At 36.2% G+C, this 24,014-nt stretch overlaps 1 protein-coding gene across 3 annotated transcripts; it reads right to left on the bottom strand.

The window, feature by feature from the left end:
• LOC149528011 (uncharacterized) lies at positions 1 to 24,014 on the bottom strand. Of its 3 annotated transcripts, none has more exons than XM_089810941.1 (3): positions 22,707 to 23,997; positions 22,279 to 22,528; positions 1 to 395 (listed from the first exon to the last, which is right to left on the bottom strand). In XM_089810941.1, exons 1-2 carry the CDS (start codon positions 23,927 to 23,929, stop codon positions 22,306 to 22,308), a joined length of 1,446 nt encoding a protein of 481 aa, XP_089667067.1. In that variant the 5' UTR covers positions 23,930 to 23,997; the 3' UTR covers positions 1 to 395; positions 22,279 to 22,305. The 3 variants fall into 3 exon arrangements, with proteins under 3 accessions (XP_089667067.1, XP_089667069.1, XP_089667068.1); XM_089810943.1 differs by having other exon boundaries at positions 1 to 343; XM_089810942.1 differs by lacking the exon at positions 1 to 395 and adding an exon at positions 3,363 to 4,163 and having other exon boundaries at positions 22,707 to 24,014.

The following is a 24,014-nucleotide window of genomic DNA, read 5'->3' as shown; positions in this document are numbered from 1 at the left end:
AGTGCACATTTGATCATTTATTTAAATCCTAAACATATGTTCAATATCATAAATTAACGGTTATAAAATAAGAACAAGCCTTAGTCGAACAAATATTATATCAACATGTTTGAATAGCTTTTTATAGCTAAACAAAATATAAATAGTCATTACCAACTCATGTCTTAGTGGTTTATGAAGTATCACTTAAACCTTCTTGGCTAATTCGTCTTCAAAATCAGGTATTCGTCATCAAAATTACATAGAGAGCATAGGAACCATGTTATTGGTTAACAAGAGGAATATAATTTCTGCACAATGTTATGTGTTGTTCAAAACAATGACCAAAGCTTCCATGAGACGCCTACAAAACTGAGAGATATCAGTATATGTCCAAAAGTGTTTATATCCTTGGGCTGTAAAAAATAAGGAAGAAGGGTTAGAAATTTCATAGATTCGCAAATTATATATCTCATGCACATGGCAATAAATCCTCATATGTATGAACCAATAAAATATCCCACAATATAACCATGGTTGATGAAATATTCTACACCCACCTCACCGGTTCATACAATCAAGCACATAAGAGAGAGTTTCGAAGAACATATAACAATCTCGTATCATCACATAAACATGTAGTCTGACTCATCTAATGGAAACCTATAATGGAAATCCATGAAGGAAAAGATGTATTTGGAAAAAGCCAAAGAAGGAAAATCTTTAAAATCTTAACAAAACTCTGGAGAGAAACAAAGGGCTGAGAGGTTTATGCCAGGAAACAACATTGGGTACAACAAAGTGGGGAAGGATTCAATAGTCCATGTACTATTTCTGAGGAATACATTGTTTCTGCACTAACATTTTACCTTGAAGATCCTCGCGGAAGCAAAACAACACAAACTGCACCTACTAAAAGCTTGATACCATTAAATTACACCAAGTCCATTCATCTCAGGATGACATGAAGAACCTAGATATGACTTTGATTCAAGAATATCAAACTCTATTAGCTATAGTATCGAGTCTTAGGGTTTCTTTGAAATTTTACCTAGAAAGTTCCTACAAAAGCTTGAGCATCAAAAGGGATTCTACACAAACAAATCAAAGGAAACCCATGATACAGAGATGACTCTTGATTTCTCTTCCTACAAAATTACAACATCCAATACAATAGGTGCATATTCCAATGACATGTTGTACCCTAGAAGCTTTGCAAATGGTGGGTGTCTTTTACATTATGGGTATGACACAAGGAATGTAGATAATATATGTCTTTTTCCACTTGTATCTGTCTTGCTTGTGCAAATAATACAAGGAACCTTGTCGAGAGTGTACTTCAAGATGGTGATCTCAGTAATTAAGGGCTTCACCAAATGACTCACATAGAAAGAGTAATGCAATCGAATGTCGAGTGTTCAGGGAGTCCTATTTAAGCTCGGTGATAATAAGTCTGATACATATAATTTTATTCAATTTCTAAAATTGAATACTAACATATTTGTAATTTTCAAGGATCTAATTCAGAGCGTAGAGGGGTATGTTTTTAATTTGTAATAGTTTTCATAGTAATATGAGTACGTAGAAAACTAACTGATCTTTTTGAGTTTCCTGACATGATTATTTTAGTAGAAATTTATTAAGACTAATTAAAAATAATATTAAATTAAAAATGACAACGAGTAGTACTTCAATTATTTAACAAATGTTATAGCTAAATGCACATAAAAGCAGTTTGGTCTATGTTTCTCACAATCATTTGACATAATCTTATGCCTGATGAGGTAAATGGTACTATTAGTTAATCTTTGAAAGATTGATTAAACGATACAACGGTTTAAGTTAAACCAGACAAACGACAGAATTAGTACAGTAAACGGTGGCCCTGTCCATTGGTTCTCCGGAAGAGTTTTCTTGAGCAGAAACTAACAGTACACTCCTTACATAAATAAGCAGTAAGTTAAAACATCGAGAGACGTAGAGTGGACCACAATTCTGAACCAAATTTATATTTGTTGTTCAAGTACTATAAAACATTTGGATAGCTAATATAGGTTTTTCAGCAGAAATGGTTTTAAAATGAGCTGCTAATTGTATAAGTGATGTAAGCGCCAGAGGTATGCTGAGAATTTTGACTAGTTTTGTTGGATCTTTATGAAGGGCACTAAACCCCTGGCTCACACATCTTTATATGGATCTCAAACAGTGCTATGAATTTCCTCCTGGCTTTTAGTTGACTGGTGATACACAAACCAGAATTGCAAACTAAGTGAACAGAACCTTGGTAAGTAACCCTTAAGACTCTCACTTGACATAAGAACCGATTCAGATCTCACCATGAATTTGACCAGACTGACTGTGTCGCTTCAATGTATTCGGTGAACAATACTGACAAGAGGCTTTATTAAACACAGAGGACTAAACATCACGAAAGGGGATTTTAGAACACCTGCAATCTCATAAACTGGAACCCTGTAAGACTAGTAGACCCTGTAACAGTGAATGGAGTTCAACAGAACTTTCATATGCACGACTGTCTATTAAAAGACACCAAAGGAATCTAAATAGAGGTTTATCGTGGTCTCGGAGAGTTCTCAGAGACACTAAACTCCATACATTGCCAACAACTTAGTAAAGTCAATCGACTACATGAAGTAATCTTCACACAATGGGGATTTGTCTGTTCACTATTTCGATGGACCCAAAACAAAAATCTGTACTCTGCTCAAGTGATAACAGTGTGACAAGTTAATGAACAGTTAATATTAACATTCGGTTCTGAGTTGGATTATACCTTCAGAACCTCCGCATACTCGGAGCACCAAGATTCACGGTGACTGGCAACATTCGGGCTGCAGATCGTAAACTGGCCAAAGGACCATGTTCTGTCTCGTCCACCAACAGGAAATACTTTGACCTTACGATAATGAGTAGTGAGCATCACACCTAATAATAGATCCGAGTCTAAAATCAGTCTTGGTGCTCGGTTGTTGAGATTCATGCATCAGCGATTCAGCATTGACATTTTAATTGGCGCAAACCTATTGTATCCCCCTAGGGCTCAAGCAAATGCCCATCTTCCTGCAGTTTTCCGGTCAAACACCTGTGGGGGCTCACAAAGCATGTTGAAAAGGAAGCACTCCACCGGAAATCAAAAGATTCCCATGGCGAGAATGCTCCCACTCGAGAAGGAAATGCGGCGGTTCTGGTAGGAATCAAGCTGCAACTACAGAGATTCAAATCCCGATTACTTCAGCTGTAAGCAACAGTTTTGCCTCAGACTTAAAGCATACGAGGTCTATGATGTTAGTCTTCCAAACTAAACCGATATCATCCAATTCAAACACCTTACTAAACCGTGAAGACTACTGATGATTCTAGAATTGCAGGAAAAATGGTTTTATTTTATTGATTTGAGCAAAAGTTATTACATCTCTGATCCCCTTCCACCCGCCTGTCAGGGCTATGAAGGGTTCCTCCAACGGCATTACAACGGCTTCCGACTACCCAGCCGGTTGGAGGGAAAACTACCAAAATAGTTTAACAATTTTGTTTGTTAAACCGAGTACAGTTGCATTTAGCAACATCTGTCTTTATGCAGCAAAATAAGACTTAATCAAAACTCAAGTTTCCTTATTTTTTTAAAAACAAACAAATCCTAAAGGACTAGCTATCCTATAACAAACATCTATTGACCCCGCTGACCATGGTGTAACAAGCGACTTATAAATGCCAAACTTGTACCCAGGTTTTACATTTGGGTGTAGATGTTTCTTTTACTATTGCTAGGACCTTATTTTGTAAATACCTCTGATCCTATAGGAAGCGAGAGGTCTTCAAATTTTAGTGCGAGGAGGTGGTGCTCTTGCACCAATAAGTGAGGCGTAAAAGAGTGATGAACTTTGTTTAAGCTCACCTTGAAATTAGCCGCTACTCAGGAAATTTAGTTGGGTGTGGAAGTAAAATTCAATTTGAGGTCAACTTCTTGAAGAAAATCATGGCATAGAGTCTATGAATATAGAGCATTGGGCTTATACGTTAGCCAGACGGACGCTTCAACAATCCATTTCAATGTGTCTCCCTGCAGACCTCTGTTAAGCCTCCATGTTATGGGCTTCCCATAATCATCCTTTGCGAAGACAACGCCTCCTTGTTCAGTCAAAGCTCTTCCGGCATTGGATTACCTGATTAGGAAAATAGAGAGAATAAAATATTGCAGACATTAGGTTACAGAGTTGACTGTAGAGAAGTAAGAAAACGAAGCATAGAATATGATTCAGAATGTATTCTATGTTTGACATCATGATAGAACAAAAAGGAGAATTATAGAATATGATGTATACATTGGAAAAAAGAACACAGTTAGAATAAAAAAAAGAAATTCTAGACAAAAATCTTACTGACACGTTTGGAGCGTTTATTACATACCCATCAAATGACGGAGTTTTGTGGCTGTGGAATGAAGATTTGGAAGGTAGTGGAATCATAAAGACTCCAATCCATCTTTGCATCAGTACTGTTGAGAGGCGCAACTCAAAACCCCAATTCTTAATTCTTGATGCCCATATTATTAGGAGTTTCAAGTGTGGCTTCCCAAGTGTTTCTCTTGCCAATGTCTGTGACGGAATTAGCAGATGAAACACCCAACGAAACAGATTGGGCTCCATGCCCATTCTCAGAGCCAATTTTCAAACAGATCTTGGCCGGAATGTGTTTTGGATTTGGATCAATATTACTGGTGGAAACCCTAATTGCCTTGTATGGAAGCACATCGCATGTGACATTATCCATTTGCAGGTGAACTTCAGTGAATGATTGGCGTACGTTGACGACGCATTCAAATTGAAAAATGCAGTAGACAAGAGAGAATCTGTGACAAGGGTTGAGCTTCCATATACGAGATTCTCTTGTCTTCTCCAAAGAGACGAGCGGAGAATAAGAAGCAATCCTCCATAATCCCTCATCGCTTGAGCTGTCTATGAAACAATGTTCATAAGGAGAGGATTGCAGACTTCTACTCGTGTGTAATTAATAATCAATACATTTAACAAAACGCTCGGCAATTGGCAGTCACACTTGTAGTGCCTGCCCCTAGTTTACATTTTTCGAGCTACATTTATGTTATGATTGCCAAACTCTTTTAGGCCAATTTATGTTTGATGAGTAGTATTATTATTTTAGAGATTATCAGATGATGTTTACACTCAATTATTATATGATGAGATTACTTGGTACTCTATATTTCATGCATGTATGATGATTATTCAATGGTTTTAGTTATCGATGATGATTAGTTGGATGGCTTATTATTTCATGTGCCTCTTATAGATACTTACCCCATACTGCATGTGTATGGTGTGCGTGCTGTTTTATTTATGTATGGTGTTTCTGATATGGTTAAGGAAGGGAGTCGTAGTCACCTGCTAGTCGGGATCTACACGATGCACCACTTCCTGCCATTGCCTGTTTAGCTTAGAATATTGTGTTTGTACATGCGTGAATTTTATGCAGGTTGCAGGTACCGGGTATCGACTTCCCTGAATTGTCAGGATGAGCGTACCCTATCGCACTATTTCAATGGTAAGAGAGGGGAGATAAACTCTTAAGTCCAAATCCTAAACCCTCTAGCCAATTGTCCTAATTGATAATTAGGACAAGTATCTGAGTTAGTACCCTCCGAATGCATCAAATGATGTAATTTTGTGATTATAACCCTTCTGTTTGATTTGGTATGTATTTTTCTATGATGGGTTTTCGTATGTTGCTTTATGAGTCCTTGGTGTATTTTCTATTAATTAAGTCTAATTAAAAAGACTAATTAATGATTTAATTTAATAAGGAATTATTATGATATCTTTATATTTAATTAATTAATTAATTAATTAAATAAAAGAATTAAAATTGGAAATTAAAGTTTAAGATATATTTAGAATAAGATAATATTTATTTAATTTAATAATAATATATTTGGAGTTCATTTTTAAATAAATGCTAACTATTATTGTTATTTAAATTAATTAAATATGTTATCAATTAAGTTCTAAAATAAATTAAAAAGTTGAAAGATATAAATTTATTAAGAATTCTAGATCGCATGATCTAATCATGAGTTAAATATAAGAATTAAATTAAAAGATTAAATTATAAAAATTAATAATGTTATTTTAATTTCTTAAAAGTGCACATAAGATTTAAAGTAATAAATTAATTAAGAATTGAAGTCAAGTGAAATTTTAAATAAAGTTATTTAATCATTCAACTTATTGTGCATGAAAGTTGAATGCAAAAGAATTAGAAAAGATAATAAAAGTTAATTTGAGTTAACTGAGTTGTGCAAAGAGTCTTCTCGGGTAAACGCACAATTAGTGCCCCGAATTGAGGAGAATTTGCTTATCACAACTTTGGGGGTTCATTTTTTGATATACGAATTTGGACGAGAATTTTTGGGAGGAAGACAATTTTTGGAAGAAAATTTCAGAAGGCTGATACGAAGAAAGTCTTGAAGGGGAGGTTATTGAGAGGAGCGAATTCACATACAGTTTTCTGGAGGTTGCATAATAGCATCAGGATCAGGTAGGGTCTTGTGTTTTTTATCCATTAAATATGCAATTATCCCTTCCTGTCTTCTTCGTGTCTGGGGTTTGTAGATCTGAATTCTCTGTGATAAAAGTTTTAAGCTTTCAAATCTTGTGAAGTTATTAATTATTCGTCAATAATTTTTGTATCCATGGAGATTGGATGAATTAATTAGAACCATTATTTTCTTGATTTAGAAATTAAGATCTAATTTAATAAGGGTTTTGTTTTAATGAATTGAAAAGTTCTGGATAAAAAAATATAAGAAAAAAAAAAAATATATATATATATATATATATATATATATATATATATATTTTATATATTACATATTTACCCCTTTGGAAGAAATTGTTTTTATAAAAAAAAAAAAAAAAAAAAAAAAAAAAAAAAAAAAAAAAAAAAAAAAAAAAATAATTAAACAAAATTAATTTTTAAAATAAAAACTAATTTTATTTGTATTAGAATAAATTTAATTTAAAAAAAAATATATATATTTAAATTTAATAAAGTGGGGGGGGAGGGAATTACCCCGTACCCACCCCCACTGTCGGCGCAGGCCGACAGTACCTGCGACCGCAGGCCTGCGGCCAAAGCCGACGGGCTATAAACGTTGGGAATTCGGTTTTTAAAATTTTTTTTTTTAATTTTTTTTTTTATTATTAAAAAAATGAATTTTGTTTAATTAAAAATTTTAAATAATAAAAATTATAATATATTTAATTTTTATAATATATTAATTTTTTTTTTATATTTAATAAATAAATATTAATTGCATTGTTATAGTTGTAAATTGTAATTTATTAATAATTTTGTTTAAATATTAATAAATTAATAATTATTGGTTGGATTAAAATAATTAATTAGATCTAATAAATATTAATTAATTTAATTAAAATTAGTTTAATTAAGTTAATTAATAAGGAATGTTATTTGACTAAATTATAAAATTGGATACTGATTTAATGTAAATTATTATAGAACTGGGTTATTCGAAAAAGGGTAGTTGTGAAAACTTTGTTACTTGAATTCGACATTGAACTAAAACACAAACCTTACCTTAACTTAAATAATATACTTTCAGATCCAATCTCTGAGACTTTGATGTTGTCTTTGTACTTTGAATGTTTTGGGGTTGGTTTAGCGTTGACCAGTTCAGGTTGTTACCAGAGGCTCGGGGTTTGTGAATGTGATGTCTTGATGATTTGGTCTCGATCATTCTTAACCTGACCATGGTAATGTGATGAAGTGCTCTATGACATGATTGTGTTTACTGTTTGTGATTGCTTTCCAGTTTCCTTGTGTGAAGCTGAGATGTATGTATTTGAGAATACCTAACTTAACCATTTCTGAGTCTCGATCAGTTATACTTGTATTACTTTCTGGTTGCTCATTAGAGAACCATTGGATTTTGTGACTTATCATTGATGCCTTCAGTTGCTAATAGAGAACTGTCGTGATTACTTGATTACTATTTGATGTTATCTGTTGCTCATGAAGAACTGATATATTTTGTGGATTATCTTTTTATGATATTTTCAGTTGCTCGCATAGGACTGAGATGGTTTTATTATGATTCTTTGATTTATGAGTTCATGAGCTAGGGTAGGTTATCTATGTGTAGAGTCGGGAAGTGGCTTGCAATGGGGGTCGGAGCCCTAAGTGGCTGCCTTGAGAAACCCATTGTAAGTCAATTTTAATAAGTGAAAACATTTACACTAAATGAGAGAAAATGAACCTAACAAGATAATTGTATGTTTTCTCCCATGCCATGAGTGCTAGTACAGACTAGGATGGGGTAGAGAGGACGCTTGGTTACGACCTTGCATACCATAGTATGCCTCGTCAGTACGAGAGGATACTAGTGGCCGCAGGATCAGTAGGGACCCGGGATTCCTAAGGGATTGCTCGGGTAACTTCTACATGACTTTTGCGATGACACTTTCCCGCTTGCATATTAGGTTTCCTACGTGTCTTGTGGTACCTCTGGGATTTAGATGTCGGTCATTTTAGGAACCCTTGAGTTAGCATACTTATAGGATTTCCTGGACTTATAGAGTATTTATGATTATAGGTTTTGTTATCCTATTTGGGACTTGAGACTATCTCCTCAGCACGGTGGGAGTGGACCATTTAGGTTCCACGCGGTCGGGTGGTAGTGCTTTTACTCTTACCAATGAGATCCGTTCCGTGGTCACCGTGGCTGGAGTTTTCGTGATTGGCATTTACCTACACTATGTTCTTGGATTAGTATGATGGATGATTAGATTTTATGATAGATGTTTTATCATTATGGATGTATGGATGTATCATGTATGGTGAATAATTTTCATATATTTTTACTGTACTTTGTATCATGGATTTGAGGATGTTGTATCTTGATCTTTACATATGTATATTCTTTTAAGCCTTTCATACCCTGTGACATGTACAGTGGATGAATGAGCATTCCGAATTAATTTGCCAAGGAGCATTCGGAACAAATGTATATTATGGACATTGGAGTTTCTGATTATTCTTTTATATGTATGTGTTAGTTGTTAGACTTAGAATTAATTAAATTTAAACGTGACTCAACGTCTTGGGATCTTTAAGAAATGTAACTTGCAATGTATGTTTGTCGATGATTACATGTTATTGCTTCCGCTACTACTTGTTTGATGTGTATGTCATACTTTCTTACTTTAAAAAAAAAAATGTTTAGCAAACTTAGTGAAACTTTAGGTTAATTCTTTTGGATCCCTTGGCGGGGCGTTACATCTGGTATCAGAGCCTAAGTTTCTACATTGGGAGCTCTGGGTATATTGGAACGCCACTAGTGTTAACTAGTTGAATAAAAATGCAAACCTTAAACTAAGACTTGAAGCTAGTTGAACTGAAACTGTATATAAACTATTAGTTACCTATTTTATTCATACTTCAACACTCAAAACTTCAAAACTGAAATTATACTTAAACTGAAATTATAGGTAAACTGAAAACTGAAAATATCTTGTTTGCAAAACATGTGTCTTTTATCTATGTATTTCAGTAGTATGTTTCATGATTATTTTAGCATCTTGTGTCTTGGATATTATTGTAGGATGGTATCTGGGACGAGATCTTCCGTTAGGGGCCGTAGCCTGGGCCGTGGTAGAGGTCGTGGACGAGGCAGAGATGTTAGTGTTCATGAGTCTATCCATGAGAGCCCCATTCAGGAAGAGAATAGGGAAGAGCATGTCAGTGAGCATCAGGAAGAGAACCACGATGAGGGACATGCCGACTCTGAGGAGGTTGATCTAAGGCAAATGATGCGGACCCTTATTGATCGCTTACCTCCTGTTCTTGAGCAGGATAGAGCACACCAGGATGGACATGAGCATAGACGCAGATCTAGGAGTCCTCAGAAGGACCGACATAGATTCATAGTATCTTCTCAGATGAAGGATCTTCAGAGGTCCAAGATCAAACCCTTTAATGGGCAAGGTTCTGGGTATGTAGCTGAGCAGTGGCTTATTGCCCTTGACAGAATTTTTGCTATGCAGGACTTTGACAGTAATGTCAAAGCAAGGTTTGCCATTACCAATCTGGAGTTATTTGGAGCCACCTGGTGGACTATTGAGGAGAAGAAGTTGGGCATTGACATGGGTAGTGTCACTTGGGAGATTTTCTTGGAGAGTTTTCATGAGCGATTCCTACCAGAGGAATGGAAGCAGCATAGAGCAGATGAGTTCCATAACCTGAGACAGTTCACTATGACCGTTGTAGAGTATGAGCGCAAGTTCTATGAGCTCATGCCTTTTTCGGGATTCAGTGACAACCCAGCACAGTTGGCACAACATTTCATTCGAGGCTTGAACAACCGTTTTATTGGGGGTGTTAAGGTATTTGAACCTAAGACCCTCAAGGATGCGGTACATCGAGCTATCCTGGTAGAGCAGAGTGTCAACTTTGGGCAAGGAGGATTTGTGGGAGCGCCTACTATAGCAGGACCTAAGGGCAACCACAATTCCGGTGGAATCAGGAAGCCTCCCTTCCCTAGGAGGAATCAGTATTCTCAGCCGCATTCTCATCAGCATTCTCAGCAGCAGCCTCAGCAGCATAAGGGATTTTACCCTCAGGCACAGAGTGGTGGCGGTGGATCCAACCCTAGGATCAATCGCAATGCTCAACGTAATAGGCAGAATCAGCAATCTCGGCCTGCACAGAGCAACCAGTCTTTTGCTAGCAGGGGTAGCCACCAGCGATCGAATGCACCACCTATAGGGAGAGGATCTGGCAGAGGCACGGGATGTTATTCATGTGGACAGATTGGTCATATTGCAGCATACTGCCCACAGCGAACATCTCAGTATTTAGGACCCAGGCCAGCAGCATCTGAGCCTACAGTCGGTAATACAGGTGGATCTCATAGAGTATTTGCAGCGGTGGATCACCGTCAGACAGACCATCAGGGGACAGTAGTTGAGACTACAGGAGCTATCCGAGGTACACCTCTCTCTGTATTATTTGATTCAGGTGCTACAGATTCTTTCATTTCTCCATCTCTAGTTGATAAGTGTAAGCTGGAGTCGGTTAAGCAAGACCATGGTTGGCAAGTGGAACTAGCCTCAGGTGCTAAAGTTTCCACAGATTCGGTAGTTCACAAGTGTGGACTTAGCATAGGAGGGTTTGAGACTTCAGTCGATTTTCGAGTTATTCCTCTTGGCTCCTACGATGTGGTCTTAGGTATGGATTGGCTTGGCTCTCATAGGGCTAGTATTGACTGCAGAAAGAAGACCATTTTGTGTCAGGATGACCAAGGGAAGGATGTGGAGATTGTGGGGATACCGAGGCCTATATCCCTACGGATGATCTCTGCTATGCAACTTAAGCGAAGCTTTCGTAAGGGGTGTCAGGTATTTGCCATTTCGGTAAATGAGCTTGATGAGGAAGAATCTATGAGGAAGACCCTAGATCACCCTATTTTACAGGAGTATGTTGATGTCTTTCCGAGTGAGATTCCAGGCATGCCTCCGAAGAGAGACATTGATTTTAGTATTGAGCTCACTCCAGGAGCGGAACCTATCTCTAGAGCTCCTTACCGTATGACCACTCAGGAGCTAAGTGAGTTGCGTTTGCAGTTAGAGGAACTTTTGGCCAAGGGTAGTATTCGACCTAGTGTATCACCATGGGGAGCTCCAGTGCTCTTTGTGAAGAAGAAGGATGGTTCTTTGCGCCTTTGCATCGATTACAGATAACTGAATAAGGTGACAATAAAGAACAGGTATCCTTTACCAAGGATTGATGATTTATTTGATCAGATCAAGGGAGCTACAGTGTTCTCTAAGATTGATCTTAAGTCAGGATACCATCAACTTCGCATCAAGGAGGCTGATATTCATAAGACCGCCTTCCGAACTCGCTACGGGCATTATGAGTTCACAGTGGTACCCTTTGGGCTGACAAACGCTCCATCAGTTTTCATGTGCTTAATGAATGGGGTGTTCCGTTCCTATCTTGATAGATTTGTTCTTGTGTTCTTCGATGATATTCTGATATATTCTAAGTCCCAAAAGGAACATGAGGAACATTTGAGTTTAGTTTTGCAGTGCTTGAGAGATAATCAACTTTATGAAAATGCGGCAAAGTGTGATTTCTTTCAATCAGAGATACAGTATTTGGGACACGTTATTTCAGGCGAAGGTATCTCTGTAGACCCTGCGAAGATCCAGGCAATAGTAGATTGGCCTGCACCCACTACTGTGTCGGAGATTCGTAGTTTCATGGGTCTAGCTGGGTATTACCGCAGATTTGTTCAAAACTTCTCCAGAATAGCACACCCTATTACCTCCCTTCAGAGGAAAGGAAAGAAGTTTCTTTGGACAGAAAAGTGTGTAGAAGCATTTCAGAAACTCAAAGAGCTTCTAACCAGTGCACCGATCTTAGCTGTACCTGATCCAGAAGGTGAGTTCATGGTGTGTACAGATGCTTCCCTCGAGGGTATTGGAGCAGTTCTAATGCAAAATGGTCGAGTGATTGCATATGAGTTGTAGACACCTAAAATCTTTTAGAAAATAAAGTATTTTTATTTTTTGAAAAAGTCCTGATGACATCATCATTTATTAATTAATTAATTATTTAATTAATTAATTAATTTTTATGCCATTAAATCCCTTTATCTTAATTAAAAATATTTAATTAAGGAATCCCTCCCAAAAATGTTTAAATCTTATTTAAACATTATTTCCTTATTTATTAATTATTTAATTAATAAATTGACCAAAAATCCTAAAATAAATTAAAAATTTATTTTTTGCCCAAAACTTGGCCAATTTCCTTAAGACCACTAACCTCTTCCAAAATCTTCTAATCCTTCTTTAATTTTGATTAAAGGCTAATCCCATCATTTCCTACCCCTAATCCCAACTCAAAATATTTAATTAAGATTAAATATTAATCCTCATGTTTATTAAAAAAGTTTTAATAAATATCTCCTCAACCCAAACCCTTTAAATAAATAAAACTTTATTTATTTCTTAAAAATCTAATTTATCCTCATCCTAAGAAGTTCTAGACCCTTCTAGAAAGTCTTCATCCTCATCCTAGGAAATTCTAGACTATTCTAGAAAGTCTTTATCCTCATCCAAAGTCTAGACTCTTCTAGAAGATGTCTTTAAACCTAACCTAATCCCCTCCTAACCTTGTCACATTCCCTAAACATGGGTTAAAACTTACTAACCCAAGCCAAAGTTAACAAATATCTCCTCCTTCACCCACTCTCATTAAATGCCATCCACTTGCCTATCCTTAAGCTAATCCTAAACCATCCTAATCCATCCTCTAATCATTTGCACAAGCCTAAGCAAGCTTAGAACCTTCCTAATCAAGCCCAAGTCGAAATTGCTCTCATCACCCTCAAAATATCTCAACCATAAAACTTTATGAAGTCCACTAGGTCATAAATGACTCTTACAAGCCCTTTTATTGCTCTTACAAGTCATTATGAGGGTCTTTATGAAGATTTTATCCCTTGAGCCTCCTTTGTTGACTCATCCTTCCCCTTTCCTCCATCCTCTCACCATGTGACATGTGTCACTCCTTGATTGGCTATAAGGAAACACAATCCATGTGCTCTTCTCTCATGCAATCTGAGCCTTCCATAAGCTTTTTCCCATCCTTGCATCTTAGCCCTCAATCCCTCAAGCCTCTTGCCTATAAATTGGATCCTTCCCCTTTGCAAAATAACACAATCCATGAAGTAAAGTTATAATGCTATTTTGAGAGCCAAATCCATACTAAAGCCATCTATCCACACCAAAAATCCACAATCATCCATTGAAGCCTTTGGAAGCATATTGAGCATACATCCTATCTTTTTAGACAAAGCTACTCAACAAGAGAGCTTCTCATTGAGAGAGCCCATTAATGGCTCATATTTTCAATTGAGAGCTCATCTTAGTCTATCTTGAAGTTTATGAATTTAGTTTAGTTTGTAGAAGCTTTATTTAAATTTGGTTTCTATTAGCATACTAACATTGCTCATATACATGAGTCACGCAAACTCAAGGATCATGAGTTGAATTATCCTACACATGACCTTGAGTTAGCAGCAGTAGTTCATGCCTTAGTGAGATGGAGACATTTCTTGTTGGGACACAGATTTGAACTACATAGCGATCATCGTAGTCTTCAGTACATATTCACGCAGCCTAATCTGAATGCTAGGCAAAGGCGTTGGATGGAGTTTTTGTGCGAGTATGACTTTGAGGTGAAGTATATCCAGGGGAAGGAGAATGTTGTAGCTGATGCTTTGAGTCGCAGGAAACATGTGATATCATCTATGACTCTTAGTGTCAATTTGAGATGTCAGATACTTCAGGCACTCCCCACTGATTCATGGTATCTGGAGGTGTGCAGTGAGATCAATTCAGGGAGATCCTTGGAGGGTAAGTTTTCAGGCTATGTCCTAGAGTCAGATGGCCTTTTGAGACTTTCAGGAAGGATCTATGTGCCGCTACTGGATGAGCTTCGCATATTGATCCTATCAGAGGCCCATCGTGCACCTTACTCGGCACATCCAGGTGTCAAGAAGATGCATGCAGATTTGCGACGTTTATTCTATTGGTCCGGGATGAAGCGCGACATTGCTGATTTTGTGGCTAGATGTCTTGAGTGTCAGAGAGTCAAGGTAGAACACCAGCATCCGGCAGGACTTTTGCAACCGAATCTCGTTCCTTCATGGAAGTGGGACATCATCTCTATGGATTTCACAGTAGGATTACCTATGACTCTTCGTCGTCATGATGCTATCATGGTCACCGTTGATCGGTTGACCAAGGTGGCACATTTTGCACCAATCAGGTCTTCCTACACTGCAACTTCAGTAGCTAATGTCTTCATGCGTGACATTGTGAGACTACATGGTATTCCCCGAAAGATCATTTCGGATAGGGATCATGTTTTCACGTCCGCATTTTGGACATCACTACAGCATGATCTTGGAGCACAGTTGAACTTCAGTTCATCTTATCACCCAGAGACAGATGGGCAGACAGAGAGAGTGAATCAGGTTCTCGAGGATATGTTGAGGATGTACGTGATGGATAGGCAGACCCATTGGGAGGACTATCTCTACCTAGTGGAGTTTGCTTACAACAACGGGTATCACAGTTCTATTGGCATGGCACCTTTCCAAGCCTTATATGGATGCCCTTGTCGTACACCTTTGAGTTGGGATAGCCTTGAGGATCGCATCCTGTTGGGCCCAGAGATGCTTCGTGACATGGAGCAACAGGTGGTGCGTATCCGAGAGCACTTGACAACGGCACAGGATAGGCAGAAGAAGTATGCCGATGCTCATAGGTCAGATAAGCAGTTTGCTGTGGGTGAGAAGGTTTTCTTGAGAGTGCGTCCGCGGAAGAGTCCGATCCGTTATGGAAAGGGCTCGAAGCTAGCACCTCGCTTGTGGGACCATTCGATATTTTTGAGAGGATTGGTCCAGTTGCCTATCGTCTTGCTTTACCGCCCAGCCTTGCTCGCATTCACGATGTTTTCCATGTTTCAGTACTTAGACAGTATATTCCTGATGTTGTACATATTCTTGATTGGAATGCATTACAGGTAGAGGACGGGCAACTGGCTTTGGAGCCAAGTCGTATTCTGGAGCAGTGGGAGTTGACCCTCAGGGGTCGAACCATAGAGCAGGTAAGGGTCCAATGGGACCCTACTGATGACTCTTCAGCGACATGGGAGGATGCATCTAGATTACGGGATTTATATCCCTATTTGTTTATAGGCTTCCAGGAGTAAGCCTAAGTCTAGGGGGGGTGGATGTAGTGCCTGCCCCTAGTTTACATTTTTCGAGCTACATTTATGTTATGATTGCCAAACTCTTTTAGGCCAATTTATGTTTGATGAGTAGTATTATTATTTTAGAGATTATCAGATGATGTTTACACTCAGTTATTATATGATGAGATTACTTGGTACTCTATATTTCATGCATGTATGATGATTATTCAATGGTTTTAGTTATCGATGATGATTAGTTGGATGGCTTATTATTTCATGTGCCTCTTATGGATACTTACCCCATACTGCATGTGTATGGTGTGCGTGCTGTTTTATTTATGTATGGTGTTTCTGATATGGTTAAGGAAGGGAGTCGTAGTCACCTGCTAGTCGGGATCTACACGATGCACCACTTCCTGCCATTGCCTGTTTAGCTTAGAATATTGTGTTTGTACATGCGTGGATTTTATGCAGGTTGCAAGTACTGGGTATCGACTTCCCTGAATTGTCAGGATGAGCGTACCCTATCGCACTATTTCAATGGTAAGAGAGGGGAGATAAACTCTTAAGTCCAAATCCTAAACCCTCTAGCCAATTGTCCTAATTGATAATTAGGACAAGTATCTAAGTTAGTACCCTCCGAATGCATCAAATGATGTAATTTTGTGATTATAACCCTTCTGTTTGATTTGGTATGTATTTTTCTATGATGGGTTTTCGTATGTTGCTTTATGAGTCCTTGGTGTATTTTCTATTAATTAAGTCTAATTAAAAAGACTAATTAATGATTTAATTTAATAAGGAATTATTATGATATCTTTATATTTAATTAATTAATTAATTAATTAAATAAAAGAATTAAAATTGGAAATTAAAGTTTAAGATATATATTAGAACAAGATAATATTTATTTAATTTAATAATAATATATTTGGAGTTCATTTTTAAATAAATGCTAAATATTATTGTTATTTAAATTAATTAAATATGTTATCAATTAAGTTCTAAAATAAATTAAAAAGTTGAAAGATATAAATTTATTAAGAATTCTAGATCGCATGATCTAATCATGAGTTAAATATAAGAATTAAATTAAAAGATTAAATTATAAAAATTAATAATGTTATTTTAATTTCTTAAAAGTGCACATAAGATTTAAAGTAATAAATTAATTAAGAATTGAAGTCAAGTGAAATTTTAAATAAAGTTATTTAATCATTCAACTTATTGTGCATGAAAGTTGAATGCAAAAGAATTAGAAAAGATAATAAAAGTTAATTTGAGTTAACTGAGTTGTGCAAAGAGTCTTCTCGGGTAAACGCACAATTAGTGCCCCGAATTGAGGAGAATTTGCTTATCACAACTTTGGGGGTTCATTTTTTGATATACGAATTTGGACGAGAATTTTTGGGAGGAAGACAATTTTTGGAAGAAAATTTCAGAAGGCTGATACGAAGAAAGTCTTGAAGGGGAAGGTTATTGAGAGGAGCGAATTTGCATACAGTTTTCTGGAGGTTGCATAATAGCATCAGGATCAGGTAGGGTCTTGTGTTTTTTATCCATTAAATATGCAATTATCCCTTCCTGTCTTCTTCGTGTCTGGGGTTTGTAGATCTGAATTCTCTGTGATAAAAGTTTTAAGCTTTCAAATCTTGTGAAGTTATTAATTATTCGTCAATAATTTTTGTATCCATGGAGACTGGATGAATTAATTAGAACCATTGTTTTCTTGATTTAGAAATTAAGATCTAATTTAATAAGGGTTTTGTTTTAATGAATTGAAAAGTTCTGGATAAAAAAATATAAGAAAATAAAAAAAAATATATATATATATATAAATATATATATATATATAAATATATATATATATATATATTTATATATTACATATTTACCCCTTTGGAAGAAATTGTTTTTATAAAAAAAAAAAAAAAAAAAAAAAAAAAAAATTAATTAAACAAAATTAATTTTTAAAATAAAAACTAATTTTATTTGTATTAGAATAAATTTAATTTTTAAAAAAAAAAATATATTTAAATTTAATAAAGTGGGGGGGGAGGGAATTACCCCGTACCCGCCCCCACTGTCGGCGCAGGTACTGCGACGGCAGGTACAGAGTACCTGCCGCCGTAGGCCCTGCGACCGCAGGCCTGCGGCCAAAGCCGACGGGCTATAAACGTTGGGAATTCGGTTTTTAAAATTTTTTTTTAAAATTTTTTTTTTTTATTATTAAAAAAATGAATTTTGTTTAATTAAAAATTTTAAATAATAAAAATTATAATATATTTAATTTTTATAATATATTAATTTTTTTTTATATTTAATAAATAAATATTAATTGCATTGTTATAGTTGTAAATTGTAATTTATTAATAAATTTGTTTAAATATTAATAAATTAATAATTATTGGTTGGATTAAAATAATTAATTAGATCTAATAAATATTAATTAATTTAATTAAAATTATTTTAATTAAGTTAATTAATAAGGAATGTTATTTGACTAAATTATAAAATTGGATACTGATTTAATGTAAATTATTATAGAACTGGGTTATTCGAAAAAGGGTAGTTGTGAAAACTTTGTTACTTGAATTCGACATTGAACTAAAACACAAACCTTACCTTAACTTAAATAATATACTTTCAGATCCAATCTCTGAGACTTTGATGTTGTCTTTGTACTTTGAATGTTTTGGGGTTGGTTTAGCGTTGACCAGTTCAGGTTGTTACCAGAGGCTCGGGGTTTGTGAATGTGATGTCTTGATGATTTGGTCTCGATCTTTCTTAACCTGACCATGGTAATGTGATGAAGTGCTCTATGACATGATTGTGTTTACTGTTTGTGATTGCTTTCCAGTTTCCTTGTGTGAAGCTGAGATGTATGTATTTGAGAATACCTAACTTAACCATTTCTGAGTCTCGATCAGTTATACTTGTATTACTTTCTGGTTGCTCATTAGAGAACCATTGGATTTTGTGACTTATCATTGATGCCTTCAGTTGCTAATAGAGAACTGTCGTGATTACTTGATTACTATTTGATGTTATCTGTTGCTCATGAAGAACTGATATATTTTGTGGATTATCTTTTTATGATATTTTCAGTTGCTCGCATAGGACTGAGATGGTTTTATTATGATTCTTTGATTTATGAGTTCATGAGCTAGGGTAGGTTATCTATGTGTAGAGTCGGGAAGTGGCTTGCAATGGGGGTCGGAGCCCTAAGTGGCTGCCTTGAGAAACCCATTGTAAGTCGATTTTAATAAGTGAAAACATTTACACTAAATGAGAGAAAATGAACCTAACAAGATAATTGTATGTTCTCTCCCATGCCATGAGTGCTAGTACAGACTAGGATGGGGTAGAGAGGACGCTTGGTTACGACCTTGCATACCATAGTATGCCTCGTCAGTACGAGAGGATACTAGTGGCCGCAGGATCAGTAGGGACCCGGGATTCCTAAGGGATTGCTCGGGTAACTTCTACATGACTTTTGCGATGACACTTTCCCGCTTGCATATTAGGTTTCCTACGTGTCTTGTGGTACCTCTGGGATTTAGATGTCGGTCATTTTAGGAACCCTTGAGTTAGCATACTTATAGGATTTCCTGGACTTAGAGAGTATTTATGATTATAGGTTTTGTTATCCTATTTGGGACTTGAGACTATCTCCTCAGCACGGTGGGAGTGGACCATTTAGGTTCCACGCGGTCGGGTGGTAGTGCTTTTACTCTTACCAATGAGATCCGTTCTGTGGTCACCGTGGCTGGAGTTTTCGTGATTGGCATTTACCTACACTATGTTCTTGGATTAGTATGATGGATGATTAGATTTTATGATAGATGTTTTATCATTATGGATGTATGGATGTATCATGTATGGTGAATAATTTTCATATATTTTTACTGTACTTTGTATCATGGATTTGAGGATGTTGTATCTTGATCTTTACATATGTATATTCTTTTAAGCCTTTCATACCCTGTGACATGTACAGTGGATGAATGAGCATTCCGAATTAATTTGCCAAGGAGCATTCGGAACAAATGTATATTATGGACATTGGAGTTTCTGATTATTCTTTTATATGTATGTGTTAGTTGTTAGACTTAGAATTAATTAAATTTAAACGTGACTCAACGTCTTGGGATCTTTAAGAAATGTAACTTGCAATGTATGTTTGTCGATGATTACATGTTATTGCTTCCGCTACTACTTGTTTGATGTGTATGTCATACTTTCTTACTTTAAAAAAAAAAATGTTTAGCAAACTTAGTGAAACTTTAGGTTAATTCTTTTGGATCCCTTGGCGGGGCGTTCCAACACTGATGTAATAATTAAGAGAAGCCTGTCAACATGCCTGAGTGTGAGGCCTTCCATAGCAGCAATAGTAGCAATGACTATTTCATGAACAATAGACTGGTACAGAAAACAAGATATGTTTTTGGTTGATGCAAGATTGTTCAAAGATCCAACATGCTCCTGCATCACTTCTTCTCTTCTAATATGAGAAATTCTTCTTGCTTCTCTTTGTCTCACCAAAAGTGTTTCTAGATCAATCCATTCAGCTTTTCCACTTTGAAACCTATGTTCTTGTTAACTGATTCTTAATGTCTTGGTTGATAGTCAACTCTTGAAGAGGAACATCAGAAGCCTAAGATTCATTCCAGAAAAGGGTGTTTCTGTCGTTCCCACTAATTTTCTTTCCTCCTCTCTTTATAAAACCTTTGATTTTCATTAAGTTTTTCCACAGAGCAGACGTACCATTAGAAGGATATGCCAATAAGATAAGGTAGGAGGGCCCATTAGCCACATACTTAGCCCTAATAATCTTGGTCCGCTCTTTAAAACCTTCTAACACCATCCATATAAGCTTAGCAAGTAAGGCTCTAGTCTACATTATTGGTTAGCATAAGGAATGGTATTTTTGCACCATGTCATGTGTTGTTTGCATCATTGACTAAAGCCTCCATGAGACTTCTACGAGACTATGAGATGTCAGTATGTGTCGTAAAGTATTCACCCTTAGGCTGGAAAAAGAGGGAGGAAGGGCTCATTTCATAGATTTAAATCTAATTATATATTTTGGTGATAATGGTGTTATAAGCGCAATGGAATCCCTAAAGCTAATGCCCATACTCTTCATCCATATAAAATCTCACGCACATCGTGATAAATCCTCATGTGATGTGAACAAATAAAATATTCCAAAATAAGCTCCAAGCTCTAATCACATAATATCACCATGGTTGATGAAAATACTCTACATCCACCTCTTAAGTTCATACAATTGACCACATAAGAAAGAGATTCACACAGCATACAATCTTGTGCTTATCATCATAGCATCACTGCATTAACATGTAGTCTGAATCATACTTTGGACACCTATGGTGGAAGAGATGTATTTGAAAAATTCCAATGAAGGAAATTACTATTCATCTTTGTTCAGAGAAATTATAATTTGAATCTTCAGTTTCCAAGAACATTACTAGTTGTCGAAGAAGTTCAACTAATTTAAGACAATATAATGTAGTTGTTGATAGGGTCAATACATTTTGGAAAATAAATATGGTTGACAAACAATTTCATAAGGTATCGATAAAAAATCAGACATATAATTTCAAAAAAAATGTAGAAAGTTCTTAAACGTGTAATTATAATCTGTTGATAGTTTTTAAATATCATATATCAAGAAATAAATTAGAATAAGAAAGATTGGTCAATTTTGACAATTTAACATTTTTAATCTAAAAGTCTGTCATTAATATGTGATATTAAGACTGTGAACAATATCTCAAGCAATAGACAACATACTGAGAGTTTACTTCAGCCATACTGACCAAGCTTGAGCAGAATATTGAAAATGTTTCCAAATACTGGAAAAAGTATTGTAGTGAGTTGAAATAAAAAAGAGAAGTACTTCAATTATAAAATAAATATTATAGCTAAATTCACATAAAAGAGATTTGATGATCTTGTTGCTCAGGATCGAGCTCCTTGTTGAGCTCTCCTTGTCGTATTCCTTTCTGTCTTAATAAATTTTTACCCTTCTTTTCTCCACATAAAACAGATTTGGTCCATCTTTCTCACATTAATTTAACATAATATATTATGTCTCGTAAAGAAAATAGTACTACTAGTAAAACTTGAAACATTGATTAAGTGATAAAAGGGTTTAAGTTAATCCAGACCTGTTACAAAATTGGTATAGTGGTCCTTTCCATTAATTTTTTGGACGAATTTTCTTCAACAAACTATGGTTGCAGTAAGTAGTACACTCCTTACATAAATAAGCAGTAAGATAAAACTTCGAGAAACAGTACAGTGGACCACAATTCTGAACCAAATTTCAATTTAAAACATTTGGATAGTTAATTTAGGTTTTTCAAAATAAAATGGTTTTTAAATGAGTTGCTACTTGTATAAGCGAAGCGTAGAAAAGTGATGAAATTTGTTTAAGCTCACCTTCAAATTGGGCGCCACTCAGGAAATTTAGTTGGTTGTAGAGCTCGTATTCAATTTGAGATCAACTTCTTGGCGAAAATCATGGCGTAGAGTCTCTGAATATCGAGTATTGGGCTTATAAGTCAGCCACACGGAAGCTTCAAAAATCCATTTCAATGTCTTTCCCTGCAGATTTGTTTCAAGCCTCCATGTTATGGGATTTCCATAATCGTCCTTTGCAAAGACTACGCCTCCTTGTTGAGTCAGAGCTCTGCAGGCATTGAAATACAATATTAGGAAAATAGAGAGAATAAGATATTAAGATTATGTTTTCAGATTTGAGAAAACGAACATTGAATATGATTCAGACTGTACATCTTATGATTCACATACATTGATAAAAAAAGACAGTTAAAATAAAAAAATCTAAAATCATAGTGTTTACATACCCATCAAATGAAGGAGTTTTATTGCTGCGGAACGGAGATTTTGAAGGCACGTTATTGCATATTGGCTTTCCAGTATTGCCATCATAAAGAGTCCAATCCATCATTGCATCGGTACAGTTGACAGGCGACAACTCAAAACGCCAGTTCTTTATTCTCTTTGTCCGTGTCGTTGCATTAGTGAACTTGATGCCCACATTATTAGGGGTTTGAACTGTGGCTTCCCAAGTGTTTCCCTCACCAATATCTGTGATGGGGTTAGCAGATGAAACACCCAACGAAACAGATTGGACTCCATGCCCGTTCTCAGGGCCAATTTTCAAACAGATCTTTGCTGGAATGTGTTTTTCAGTTGAATCAATATTACTTGTGGAAACCCTAATTGGCTTGTATGGAAGCACATCGCACGTGACATTATCCAGCTGTAGGTGAACTTCAGGGCATGATTGACTTACATTTACGACGCATCGGAACTGAAAGATTGAATTGACAAGGGAGAATCTGTCCCTCGAATTGAGCTTCCATATCCGAGATTCTCTTGTCTTCTGCAGAGAGACGAGTGGAGAATAAGAAGCAATCCTCCAAAATCCCTCATCGCTTGAGGTGTATGAAATAGTCAATGCCCTTTCATCATTGTGCGGCCTCATGGATGCCAGGAATGTCATGAAACGATGTGCTCGAGCAGGTTCAATGGCCAACATAATTTCGTCTCGTTTTTTTGCCAGGATATTGGAATACTCTTCTTTTTTATCTAAATTGGCCACATCACCGCCAAGAACTTTGAGGGTGTCAAAAAAGAAAGAACACATGATAGAGAAAAGATGGTTAAATACCCGTATGTATTTTGCTGATCCAACTATGCCTGACTTTATGCTCTGGGACTCCTCGATGTCACTTGCAGAGAAATTATTTTCCAAGGTTGGAAAATCTAAGAATAGGCCCAAAAACATGTATGACAGCAGAGGAAGCAACTTGTTTTGAATGATCTGATCTTCATTACAATTCAATAAATCATGTATCTCCTTATACCAGAGACGTTTCTTAGGGATGAGCTGACTATCTGCAAATTCATACAATGTTAAACTGAGAAACACTATTCTGCTTGTCGGCTCAGGACTGGCACAAAAGCGTAAAATATATGCATCGTCATGGAAAATAATTAACTCAGACTCTCCAAGCCCGCCTTGTGCGCTGTTTATGCAGCCATAAATGTCTGGATATTCCATTGCTAAACAACTGCTAAATCTCACAAAGCGCTGTGATTTTTTCTAAAGTGGGATATCATTTTTCTCTCCTGTATACAAACGCTTT

The sequence above is a fragment of the Cupressus sempervirens genome, chromosome 11, assembly GCF_028749045.1.
Source record: "Cupressus sempervirens isolate cs-2001-9-10 chromosome 11, ASM2874904v1, whole genome shotgun sequence".
Lineage (NCBI taxonomy): Eukaryota > Viridiplantae > Streptophyta > Pinopsida > Cupressales > Cupressaceae > Cupressus > Cupressus sempervirens.
Note: the sequence above shows the minus strand (reverse complement) of the source record. Positions and strands in the feature narration are given on the sequence as shown.